This window comes from Acanthisitta chloris, unplaced genomic scaffold, assembly GCF_000695815.1.
Source record: "Acanthisitta chloris isolate BGI_N310 unplaced genomic scaffold, ASM69581v1 scaffold25951, whole genome shotgun sequence".
Taxonomy (NCBI): Eukaryota; Metazoa; Chordata; class Aves; order Passeriformes; family Acanthisittidae; genus Acanthisitta; species Acanthisitta chloris.
The window spans coordinates 14603-27123 of NW_008654705.1; the positions used below are offsets into that span (position 1 = coordinate 14603).

General features: G+C 51.0%; 1 protein-coding gene across 1 annotated transcript in view; it reads right to left on the reverse strand.

Annotated features, from left to right (window-relative positions):
* Positions 1 to 282: 282 nt before the first annotated feature.
* The window catches only part of RRBP1 (ribosome binding protein 1), an 18698-nt gene continuing 6459 nt past the window's right edge, over positions 283 to 12521 (reverse strand). Inside the window, exons 7-23 of the mRNA XM_009083652.1 lie at positions 10804 to 10942; positions 10272 to 10459; positions 10082 to 10119; positions 8827 to 8917; positions 8081 to 8173; positions 7637 to 7729; positions 7455 to 7535; positions 7264 to 7353; positions 6735 to 6827; positions 5182 to 5253; positions 4901 to 4996; positions 4355 to 4438; positions 3016 to 3108; positions 2074 to 2157; positions 1521 to 1619; positions 912 to 1055; positions 283 to 614 (exon numbers count right to left, since the gene is read on the reverse strand). Coding sequence (XP_009081900.1) covers positions 576 to 614; positions 912 to 1055; positions 1521 to 1619; positions 2074 to 2157; positions 3016 to 3108; positions 4355 to 4438; positions 4901 to 4996; positions 5182 to 5253; positions 6735 to 6827; positions 7264 to 7353; positions 7455 to 7535; positions 7637 to 7729; positions 8081 to 8173; positions 8827 to 8917; positions 10082 to 10119; positions 10272 to 10459; positions 10804 to 10942 — 1617 coding nt within the window. The 3' untranslated portion in view covers positions 283 to 575. The remainder of the gene's footprint in view (positions 615 to 911; positions 1056 to 1520; positions 1620 to 2073; positions 2158 to 3015; positions 3109 to 4354; positions 4439 to 4900; positions 4997 to 5181; positions 5254 to 6734; positions 6828 to 7263; positions 7354 to 7454; positions 7536 to 7636; positions 7730 to 8080; positions 8174 to 8826; positions 8918 to 10081; positions 10120 to 10271; positions 10460 to 10803; positions 10943 to 12521) is intronic.

Here is a 12521-nt window from a genome sequence, read left to right on the forward strand (position 1 = left end):
ATGTGCCTGCACTGCATACATAAAAACCCCACAAACACAAAACCCTGAACAAACCCCCAGAAAAATAAAGCAAGGACAAGCTCTTTTCACTACATCCTTTTAATTGCATCGACACCCAGAAATACACGAAAGGATACGTGCCAAAAACCACCCATCAAAGAGTGGCATCCTTCCACGGTGAGTCTTACTTTCACACCTCTTTCACTCAAAAAATAAAAACCAAGGAAAAAATACAATAATAATTGCACTGGTTGATGTACAAACACAGTCTTCCCTTTTCACACATTCGTGGGTTCTGCCGCAACAGGAGGGTGAAGCCCCAGTGTGGCCAGAGCAGCTCCCCAGGAAACCAAGAGTTGTACAAAACAGTATGAAGACTTTCTTACAAACTGCAGTGTTTACTGGTTGGGTTTTGGGGGGAAGGGTGTGTATTTTTTTTAAAGTTTCAAAACTAGGTTTTGGGTCACTAATGGCTTGTATCTTTTATCTACAGTAAATTTAGCATATATTTTTATTTTTAGGAATGTGTAAGGCATTTTGGTAAGTTGAATGGTAAGGTCTAGGCCGCAGACTTGTCAAACTGAAGTCCCTTCCTTTGAACTGTCTTCTTTCCCCTGGAGAAGGAAAAAAAGAGATGGGTTACTCAACCAGGTCCCAACCTTATTTGCGTAGCAGCTCAAGTCCCAGAGCATTTCACAGATGGGCCAGGTCCTGCCTTTTGGGCAGGGAGAACCATGACTCATGTAGTCCCAGTAGTCCTCATGTAGTCCCAGTGCTTCCCAAAAGCCACCCAAATGGTTTCTGGCAGCAAGGGCCACCTTGCCTCCAGTTTTAAACCACTGGCTGATGTGCACTTCCCCGGGGCCTCCACCAGTGTCAAGGGGAGGGATGGCCATGGCCACCACAAGTACCGTTTCCTGAAGCTGTTCTTTCAACTTCTTCACTGTTTCTCTCTCTTTGGCCAGTTGGTCCTGGGTAACCTTCAGTAGCTCCTGTAGTTTGGTTGCTGCCTGGCCCAGGTCCTTTGTTAATTTTTTTTCTTTTTCAAGTCTTTCCTACATGGGAGTCAAAAGAAAGCATCTGCCTGAGACTCCCTTTGCCACCTGGTGGCCTTCCCCCCTCCAAAATACCACAGGTCACCTCAGTTCTGCATCAAGTTGCCTCAGTGGCTACAAGCCAGAGGAACATGAAGTTCCCTCTTTGACAGAGAGACCAGGCATCACCCTACTAGCTACAACTCACTCTGGCTCCCTGGAGATGCCATGGGCTCAGACCTCATGGGAACTGGATGGTTTCTCAGTATGTGAAAAGCTCAGCCTGTGAGTGTTTGCATTTATCTTGGCCAACATGGATGCAGCAGCAGTGACTTGCCCCCTGCTGTCCTTCAGCCATGGTGGAGCTCACAGATATCTACCTGCAGGGTTAACTATTCACCTTGCCCCATCATCCCCCAAAAAGATAAACAATGCCCTTAGTCCTGCTCGGACATGACTTTTGCTGCCCTGGCACAGCCAAATCACCTTGAGATGCTGGGCCTCCTCTGTGTCTGAAGCTGCTGCATTTTCAACCAGTCTCAGCTTTTCCAGCTCTGCTTGCAAACTGCATGCTGACCTCTGGGCCTGGAAGGGCACACATAGTAAGCACAGAAGCTAACAGCAGCAGGTATCTCCCCCATCCTGCCCCGTCCCTGGTGACAGCTGCCATGGGTTGGATGCTGAACATAAAGCACTGCTTGTGCTGATCCACCAGGAAGATGGCACTTCTCGCCAGAAGCAGCATGAAACCCAGCTAAAGCCCTTAACCCTCAGGGCAAGAGCTGCCAAAAGACATGGGGGGACTGGGAGAGGGGCAATTTGAGGGGCCAGCAATACCACATTGCTTTAGCACAGCTGCTGTAAGAAGTTCTTCAGATGTGAGGGAATGTGCCAATATCTGAGGTGAAGAGAGTGATAGGGAAAAAAAACTTAAAATTTATTCTTCAAATTAATTCTTCAAATTAATTCTCAGGCTTCATTAGCAGCCAAGAATCCATAAAGACTCTGCACACCTTGTATCCTCCTTGACCACACCTACCTCCTCCAGCTCCTGTGCCAGCTTTTGCCGCAGCACTTGCTCCTTCTCCACCAGCATTTCGTTTTGCTCCAGCTGGGTTTTCAACTGTGTTGAGAAACGGGTAAAACACCCAGAAATAAACTTTTAAAAAGACCCAAGAAACGAGCTAGCAGGGACATCACCAAGAAAGGTGGGCTAGACAGAAAGATAAAAGTGGAAGCTTTTCCCAGGGCACTGAAGGGCAATAGGTACCAGCATCCCCTCTCCACACAAGAGCTGGGATTCCGACGGTGAGCCTGCGGGTTGGCTTTGCGTTGCCAAATTTTGCTCGCTCCTCAGGCAGTGACAGCCAGGAGATGGGGATGAGAGGCACCCCATAGAGGACAACATGCCTGGGAGAAGGCTCCACAGTTCATGGGATTAAAGGAGAAAGGCAGAGCTTGGCTCGGGGCAGCAGCACCACTGGCAAGAGGCGTCAGCCTGAAAGGGAACAAACACTGCTAGTGCCCTCAACCCAGTTCCAGCAAGATTTATGGACCCTCTGTAAACCTAATCCCTATCAGCTGGGAAGGGATCCTGGCACAGCTCTGTCAGGGTGTTTCCCTCTGAGGAGGAGGCTCAAGCCCCAAACCCACCAGGGCATTGTCACATGGCAATGTTGGCCCAAGGGCTTTGCAGTATGCCCTGCCCGTGTTCCCCCAAATCTTGCCAGCCTGATGCCATGACAAAGGGCTCCCAAGGGGAACCCTCCTGGTGAGAGCTGGCTGGCAACATGTTCCCAATGGAAACAGGATGCATGGTTGAAGGGATGGGGGGCTGGCTTCCCCTCAACACACAGGACAGGAGACAACACAGCTGCAACAGCCCTGAGCAAAGCCACATGCAGTTCTCCATGCAGTTAGAGGTGGTGAGACAGGACACAGGACACAGTTAAGGGTCAGTGCCTCCACAGGCACCCCTAACCTTGAGGGGTGCAGGCTCGCTTGGGTCAGCTTGTAACCCTGCCACTTCTCCATCCTGCACATGGCTCTTCAGCTCACTCAACTGCTGCCTGACCTAGAGGGAGGACCAGCAAGCTGGCTCAGTGACACATCCCGCGCTGCAGTCCTCATGCGACCCACAAGGACCTACAGATAACACCTGCTGGCTTTTTCTGCTTGCACATGAGCTGAAATGTTTGGAAAACCACCTCGGTTTCTGCTGGGTGCGGGACAGTGGTAGCTAAGCTGGGAAGACTGAGGCACAACAGCTCCCAGGGGTGCAGAGCACAAGCCTGCCCTGCTTTCATTTCTTGGCACCTTGGTTTAGAGCCACTGCTTGATGGTTTGCTCTAACATAGTCAAACTGTTAAATAAAGAGAAGCAGGGTGGAAGGCCCCATTTCACCACTGATCACAGCTAGGTTGGCTAGGGAGGCAGCTGAACACTGCCCACCCCCCCAGTCACACCCCTGCCACTCTATCTACCACGGGAGCTCCATCCTGCATCATAGCAGCAGCCAAGCTGCAAGCTGACAGCATGCCTTGGCCAGAAGAGAAGGTCACTGGGATGAACACAAATGTGTTCCACACTTAAAACTACCTGCCCACCTAACCAGATTAAAGCTAATGACAACCCTGTGCCACATCCCCTCAGGAGCAAGGGGCTGCATCAGCTCACTCAGCAAGCTGAACAGTAGTGGATGCAAAGCTGGGAAGTTGCAGCACTCAAGGATGGGTGAGCAGTACCATCAATGGGATTTTAAGAACAATCCCCCTAGCCTCTCACAATCGAAGTATAGATTTAAAAACAGCCTTCATGGTTTTGGCAGGTCTGTTGGCTCTCCCAGCCCTATATCCTAGTCTTATAACCTGACACCTCAGAAACCTAGCCCCATCATTCAGCTCTCTGAACAACCTGTACACAGGGGCTGCACAGCCTCAGTCCTTCCATCCAGATGTGGACAGATGGATGCTTGAGGTACTCAAATCCTTGCCCCAGTGTGGTGTTGGGGTAACCAGTGCCCAGTTGTGGGGTGGCTGGGTTTTTCTGCTACATGCCAGCTTGTACAAGCCTTGCTGCTCTCCCTTCCTTCCCAACCCCATCACAGGAGGAAAAGCAGGCAAATAAAAATCCCCCACTGGCTCTCAAACATACCCACAAAGTCTGGTGCCTGGCAGCACCAGGTGTACCTATACACTGGCTGTGCCTTCCTCCCCTCCCTTAACCTGCAGAAAGGCTGCTGGCCCCACAGCTGGGTTTGCAAACCAGGCCCAGGCAGAGCAGCAAGGTCCCAGCAGGGCAGCTCTTCAGTTCCTCCTTACCAGGGCCAGCTCCTTGCTCTGCTTCTGTGTTTCTGTCTTTGCTACCTCCAGCTGCTCCTGGGACTCTGACAAGAGCTGCCTCAACTGTTGAGAAAGGATAGAAAGAAGAAAAGAAGGCCAATTATGCACTTGGTTTCGGAACCCTTTGACGCAAGGAAGCCTTTTTACGACACATCTTCCCAAAGACGCCACGATGGCATCACTTGCTGACCTGCCCACTGATGTGTGCTCAGAGAGACAGCCATGAGACAGCTCTGTCTCACCTGAGCCACAGAAATCCCACAGGCCACCAAGGAGCCGTGGACAGCATCTCCATACAGATCTCACTGTCCCATCACCTTGCTCAGGGATCTCCTGACTTTAGGTTTCTACAACTCAGACTGCAGCCAACACCTTCACCTCTTTTTTCCTGCTTTGCAACGGTGAAGATCCCTAGGGCGCTTCCCAGATCTCCAGGGCACTCCTCAAATCCTCAAAACGTGCATGAGTAGTGAGTCAGGCTTAGAAGAAAGAAGGGGTTAAGAAGCCAACAGCCCCCACACTTACGGCTTCAACTTCCTTTGTGTAGTTTTGGCGTTCAGAGCTAGCTGTCTTCAAGTGATTTTGCAGTTGCTTTTCCAGAATAGAGGTGTGTTCCTTTATCTGGATTAAAAAGAGAGGAAAGCAGGAAGGGGTTGAATCTTTGACATCTAACATGTCCCAAACATCCCATGATCCAAGCCTGTCTTCCCTATGGCAAGTCAGGAGATGGGGGCCCAACTCAACCCAAGCACAGCATCTGTCTGGCACCTGTATGGAGACCTTCTCCCATACCCCAAAACCCTTACCTGATCTGTGCTCTGAAGATCTGCTTTCAACTTCTCCACCATGCCTTCAAGGGATTTCAGCTGGAGGTGTGACTAAAGCAGAAAGGATCAGAGAAGGTCAGTGAACAGCATCTCACATGGACACTGAGCATCTTTTGTTCCAACCAAAAACTGGCTGGTGTTTCACTCCCACCTCTCCCACTTCACTCTGAAAGAGACCTGATGCCAAAGAGGAGCTCTACAGCCTGCAGGGAAGGAGCTCTTCTTCCCAGGGAGGATAAGTCCAACACACCAAGGCCACAAATCATGGAGCAATGTAACAGCTTTTGCCTGCAGGACTTCAGCTGGCTGCAGTCAGGTTTCAACACCCAAGAAACTGGCATCAGACTCAGCACAAGTTTCCTACTGAAAGTGCTTTTTGGTTTGGAAGCAACAAGGTAGACTTTCCTATGAGGTGTCATGGACTATACTATTAAGAGAAGCCAAGCTATCAGAAAAAGCCTGAGGTTTGCATTTAAATCTGGGCTGATTCTTGAAGAGGACTCCGTGGTTGCAGAATTTTTTTGAATGGAGGAATTCACCTCTTCTCCACCAAGAGGCAGGACTGCTCTAGGACCTGCCCTAGCCACCAGACTATCAGCCCATCACACACACCACCAGCAGCCACGTCATCCCATGCAATCCTACACCAGCCCTCAGCAGCGCTGGTGCTGCAGGAGCCAGCGACTGGCTGAGAAATCAAAGATCACTTGTACAAGAGCTCCCCCACCTCCCTGCAGTCCCAGAGAACTCCAAAATGCCATGTGATGGATGTGGAGCAGCCAGACCATGGAAAATAGCTTCATCTCCATTCCACATTCAAAAGGGAGGAGTTAACTTTGGTCTGCGTTGCAGAAAAGGCATGGCCAGTCAAGTTCTCCCAAACTCCAGCTAAATCATGAGAGCTCATGGAACATGCTCCCCACCAACCACTTGGGCAACAGCAGCAATCTGGCAGCTGCTGTCTGGCTTTTTAACTAGGAAGAGCAGTACCCAAAGCTAGACAGACAGCTGGACCCAAAACTATGTGCAGTACGTGGCTTGGACCTCAGCTCCTTTCTGAAGGCTCAACAAACGCCAAAGTCAACCCGTGTTTTGAGAGCAAGCCAAGTTCTCCTGAAAACGGGAGTCGAAGAGCCCTGTATGTGCTCTCCTCCCACCAAGCCTGTGCCCACCAGGAGGGCTCAACCCAACTTCCAAGCAGCAGAGATTGGATTACTGAAGAGGTGATGAGGTTTCCCAACTACCACACCTGAACCGAGGAGCTGAAGACATTCCTCAAGCTCCACTGACAGGGTCTAGGCACACACCAGGCAAAGATGTGGGATCCAGAAGGAATAGAGGTGTAGATTCTACGTGAGATGGGCTTGGTGACAGCAGGCATAGATTTGGGGAAAAGGGAAAGTCCCCATGTCTTGGGGTTCAAAGTTAGCATGAACATTTAGGGCCATCATCTGATTTATAGCCAATGGCCCCCACGCTCCTGGAAGTCCAGCCACAGGAGCAACAAACCCAGGTGTGCCACATGTACACACCTTTTGGAGCTCCTCTTCAGAGGCCGTAAGCTTTGCTTTCCACACCTGCTCCTCCTGCTCCACGCTCTTCTGCAGGTCTCGCAGCATCCCCTCCTGTTGGCAAAGCCTCAGCTGAGCCCAAACCACCTCTAGCCCCCACAGGCTGAGCAGTGTCAGGGCTGGAAGCCCTGGCATGCCCAAAGCCACTCCAATAATTTGGGCCAAAGAATGCATGACAGAATTACATGCCTCAGGTGGAGCTAGAGACTAAAACAGGTCTCAACCACCCTGCTCATCAGAGCCCTTGCTGTGCCACATCCCATCACCACCAGCAGGAAGGTTTCCAACACAGTAAGGCTGAAGAAAACCTCTAGAAATTCACATTTCTCCTATTCCTCTGTTTCACTCACAAATAGTCTTCCACATGGTAGCCCCTCCAACATACTGAGGGATGCCCACCCTGAGCTCACAGGCAGCCTGGGCTGCCAGGAGACCTGTCAAGAGGTATTTCCAGTGGAAGGCCAACACAGCATAAAGGGAGGCAACTTACTGTCTCTGCAAGGATAGTTCTATACTGATCACATTCTGCTTGTAAAGTGCTTTGTGCTTCCTCTGCCTCTTTTAATTTAAGTGCCGAATCCTGGAAAGACAGAGAACCAAGCGAGACAAAGGTGAGGAAAGGAAATGAGCGACCCTCAGGCACTCCCTCCTCACCCCTGCATTTCCAGCCCCCGCACTTACCCTGGGCTCTGTTGTAACCATTTGCTGCTTTAGCACACCCACGGCCTTCTCCTTAAACTCCTGTAGCCACGTGTCATAATCCTGAGTTTGAAAAAAAGAGGACAAGGAAGGAAAGATGCTTAGACATTTCTCCTTCCCATGTGATGGAGGCTATGGAGGGGTCTGAGAAAGCCTGTGCCCACCTGCTGTGAGGACACAGTGACTCCAGGGAGAGCAGAGAGCAGCGTCTGCTTGGTTCGCGTCTGGAGTGCATCCAGCTGTTGGGCCAGCTCTTCCTGTAAGAGGGATAAACTGTCATGGGATGGAGGTCTTGGGCTCCCAACCCTGGTCCTGCTTTTCTGTGCCTACAGGGGTCAGCCAGTACAAGGAAACCAGATAACAGAAAAAACTGCTGATGCTGAGAACCACAAAAACGTCACTTTCAGTTCAGTCATCTTCCCAGTTCCCCAATGACGGCCAGCACCAGGGATAGACAGCCCTCAAGACAAACTTTAGAGAAGCTGGCAGGAGGGTTGGGCCAGCAATGCTCCTAAGAGGAGGTGGGCAAGCATCTCTGGTGGCTCAGAGAGGCTGAATGTTTCCTTTCCAACACCTGCATCACCACCAGAGAGAAATGTCAGGCTCACCTTTGCTTTTGTAGCAGCAAGTAGCTTTTCCTCACATGTCTTCTCCACAGTGGTCAATGCTTCCATTGCTTTCCAGTTCTTCTCACGAAGGTCCTGCCGAGACCACACACAGAGGGCAATAAGCCACACATCTTGCTGAAGGCCACAAAGCCGTTGGCACTGAGGAGGATCTCAAAGCCTCCACTCTGGGAATCAGGCAGCAGCCCATCGCTTTGGTCAAGAGTCTTCCACCCCACTGCCCACGTGCATCCTTTCCCCCTCCATCTTTGCAAGTGGCCTGATGCACCACATTGCTCAGACGGTAGCCTTGAGGGAGCACAGCAAAGCTGGATGAAGGCAGAAGACCCAGAAGCACCCTCAGGATGCCTGGAGAGGACACAAGCACAGGCCAAGTGGAGCGACGCAAGGTGACCTTCACACAACTGACAACTTCACAGTAGAAGGATAAAAAGCAGAAGAGCAGTGAGGTGTGAGGGAGCCTGCTCACGGATTACCTTGGCCCTGCCAGGGTAGGATCTTTCTGGCTTACAAGGTCCTAACCTCCCAAGAGGGAACAGACATGTCTCCCCAGGCAGTCCACTGACTGCTGCAGCCCATCAGCTCCAGCTGCACAGCCTGCCAGGGGGATTCCTGCTCCCTGGCAGACGAGACAACGCTTCCAGTGCTCCGTGGGGCTGGAAGAGCCTCTGGTCGCACCACAGAGCCATCAGCAGCTGACTACGACGGCTTGTCCTTCACTCACGTACATTGTTTTTCATCTTCTGTTGTTCCACTGCCTCTCGCAGCTCTGTGGCTTCCCTTTCCAAGGATGAGAGCTGGTTTGTCTTCTCCTGGAGTCTGGAAGGGCAGGATGCAGGAGTGAGTCTCAGCATCCATCTCCCTCCCGGACAGCGAGTTCCCGAGATGGGGACCACAGCCCTTGCTATCCCGGTCTGCTCCGGGATCTACACACAGCAGGAGGAAGAGGGAGCAGGACTAAAAACCACAGCCATGGCAATACTGCAGTGGGATCTAGTTTTCTACCATGTTATCACCAGTAACAAGCAAGCAAGTAGCTGGCTGGCTGTACACACACCAAAAGAGGAAGAAGCAACCTGATCCAAAGGCCAGAAATTCCAGCTTACACAACTGGGTCAGCTTGTTAGGCTGAGATAGCCCACTGCTTGGCATTTTCAAAGAATCATCCTCTATCTTGAGTAACCATAAATCAGGGCTGCCAACTAGACACCAGAGAGCATGCAGCTTCCCTCCACATCCTCAGATCCCCCATCTGCCCTGAAGGGACCCTCAGCTCGAGAAAAACAAGGAAAGTTCAGGTCCTTGACAAGGACTACACAAGTCTCTTGGTGTCCCAGGACATCTGAACAGCTGCCTCCTTTAGAGGCATGCTGGATGCTCACTGGCAATGGAGGCATCTGATAAATCCTCCCTCTGCAGAGAGCCTGAGCTTTCTCAGAGATGCCCAGCACATGGACAAGGGCCAACAGGCACAGGCTGTAATGTGGGAAACTCCAATTAAATGCCAGGAAAGCTTTCAGCACTGCAGGTTGGGGGAAGAGGTTGTCAAACACTGAACAGGGACCCAGAGAGGTGGATAATCTCCATTCTTGGAGATACCTGGAAACATGCTCAGAAAGCTTCTTCTGGTTGGTTCAGCCTTGAGCAGGGACTTGGATCACAGAAATCCTATCCCCAGAACCAACACTACCAAAACCTCCTATTCGGCATGACTGGTCAGAGTTCATGTGCAATTCATGAGCAATTCAGTCTCACTTCAGAATGGACTGGCTGTTATTTGGGGCCAATCCTGGAGCCACTTAGTATTTTAAACAACACTGTTTGACAGGATTGACCTTGACTCCCCAGCTTGGCAGTCCCCAAGCCTGCCTAAGAGAGAGGGCAGGAAGCCTCCACCCACAGGCTCAGTGCCTGGGGAAGCCTGGGACACACTGACAGCAAGCTGGAGGTGCCATAGCACTCTCCATGTGCACCTAGACCCACCTTGACTGCAGCTGCTTCATTTCTGCTTCACTGGTTGCCTGAAAGAGAGAAAGGACTTTCATTACCTGCCCTAGGCATGTGTTGCAGGTCAGCCCTTTCAGAGGGGACCCCAGAGCAAAGATAACACAGGTACTGTGTGAGCAGTGTAACCCATTCCCCTCCTCCCACCCCAATTAAACGAGCACACGACCTGCAAGTCTCTGTCTTTTGCTGCCTCCCTCATCTGGCCTGCCTCCAGCAGAGCTTCGATGGATTTGATCCTCTCCAGAAGCTTTGTATTCTCTAAGCTGGCATTCTGCAGTTTCCCTTTCACATTGTCCAGCTCCAGCAACTTACTTTTAACCTCTGCTTCAGAACTCAGCAGCTTGGCCTGCAGTTCTGTTGGAGGAAGGGGTGAGAAACATGGTAGGGTAGGTGCAAACAAACCTGGAGATCCCCCAGCCTGCTCTGCCCAAGCAGGATACTAGCCAAAGAAGCCTTGGCCATGGATGCTTTCAGGAGTCACAGAAAGGGCTGGTAGGGATGTAGGACAACATAGAAGAGAGACACTGGAGTAGCATCCTAGGAGAGAACCCTGGACCAGCCCATGTCTTGTCCACACCAACACCAGGCAGCCTAATTCATTCCTGGGTCTAGCTGTCCTGCCCCAATCAACTCCACCAAGCACCTAGCTCTGAAAGCTCCCAGTCTGTCTCACAGCTTTCCCCATCCCAGTTCCTTACCAGCAATGCTCTGCTGCTGTCCTTTGGCCTTTTCTGTGTCCGCTAACAAGGTTTTGTAGCTGGTCTGGGTTTTGCGGAGCTCGTCACTGACTTCATCCAGCCTCTTCTGCAGCATCACCTCCACCTCCCGTTGGGAAGCCTGTGAGGCAGGAAGAGAAGGTTGTAGCATGAGAGACACCCTGGTCAATTTGAAGCCAACCTCCATTGTCAAATAATGTTATTTTTAAGTTGTGCTTTGGGGATTTAAGTCATCCTTTCCCCACACTCCCCCTGTGCTTGAAGCATCTTGCCTCATGCTCACATTTTATCATTTGCCAGCCCTCAAGTGGGAAGCAGACAACACCCGGATGTCTCAGTTCTGGGCCAAGACCATGGCCACCTTTCCCTCTGGAGAGCTATGCTGTGAAAAAACCTCTTAAAGCTCTGGTCTGAACACATCACCCCAGCTCAGCAGGGTGAGGTGCTGGCACGGTGCTTAGCAGGATGGAGACACCCAGCCACATGTTTCCACATGTGGAGGAATTTTCTGTGCGGTTTGGGCCAGGGAATACATTTTTTTCCATCTTAGAAAGCAGCTAAGAAGAGGCCTGGCTAAGGCAGGCACTTTGAGGGGGAAGGCAGAAAAAGTGGCTGAGTTGCAGTTCTATGGGTACAAGCTGGACCCTTGCAGATGGAGAAACATTGCTTTGCATGGAGATGACAGAAGAAGGTAAACCAGCAGGCCTGTCTCTGTCCAAGTTACGCTTCCAGAACTGCCAAATCTCTGCTTTTTGTGGATTTGACTCCATATCCTCAAGCTCAGAGCTCCAGGCATTAACATGGAGCACATTCTCCGTAGCACCTTGAACGCATCCCTGGCTTTAAAGTTTTCCAGCTAGTACAATTTATTTAATTAGTATTAAGGTGTGCAGCAAGTTGACAGTCCTGGACAAGTTCTCCTAAAAGCATGTCTAGGAGCTGGTGTTTTGAGCCAGGAAGGCAGTTTCTGCCTTCATGCTGGCTGCACACCCTATCACTCTCCTTGCTTTTTGCCTGCTAAAGCAGCAGGGGCCAAATGCAGCCCACCAAAAGGAGATCTGCATCCTCAAGCACATGAAAAATTAAAAACAAGGATACTGAAGGCCCTTTGCTCTAGGAACATCTCTACAAAACCATTTTGCCATGTATAGATAAAGGTCTCCTTCACCACAGCCCCTTCCTAAAGAGGCTAGGGCAATTCAGAGATCACAGCACGTGCCCAAGGGACATACCACATAACTCACCCCATCTGCAACCCTGGGATCAACACTCCCAGCAGTCAGCTTAGCAGCAGCCCAGCAGGAGTGCTGTCAATTTCCCCAGAAGATGCTCTTCCCTGTGCAAGTACAGTCTGCCTGTCAGCAACACACCACTGTGTGCTCAGAGGCTGTACTTGGAGGTGTCCTTTCAACACCCCTAAAAACCCGAAACCCAGCCACACCCTGGTGACAAAAAAAAAAAAGCCACAAGCTCTATCTCCTCTACCAGGTAGGGAGAGCAACAGGCTTAAAAAATTCTGAGTTTGAGAAAAAGCACTCATAGAAGAATGGCTTCAACCAGGGCGTCATGCTCCCTGGGCTCTGCTGGTGATGCTACACAAGGCACATACTACACGTGACAAGCTAATGGGGCAGGGAAAGCAATTAAGAATTCTGCAAGGCAGCTTCCTTCCCAGCTGTGGACATTCATCTCTCTCCCCG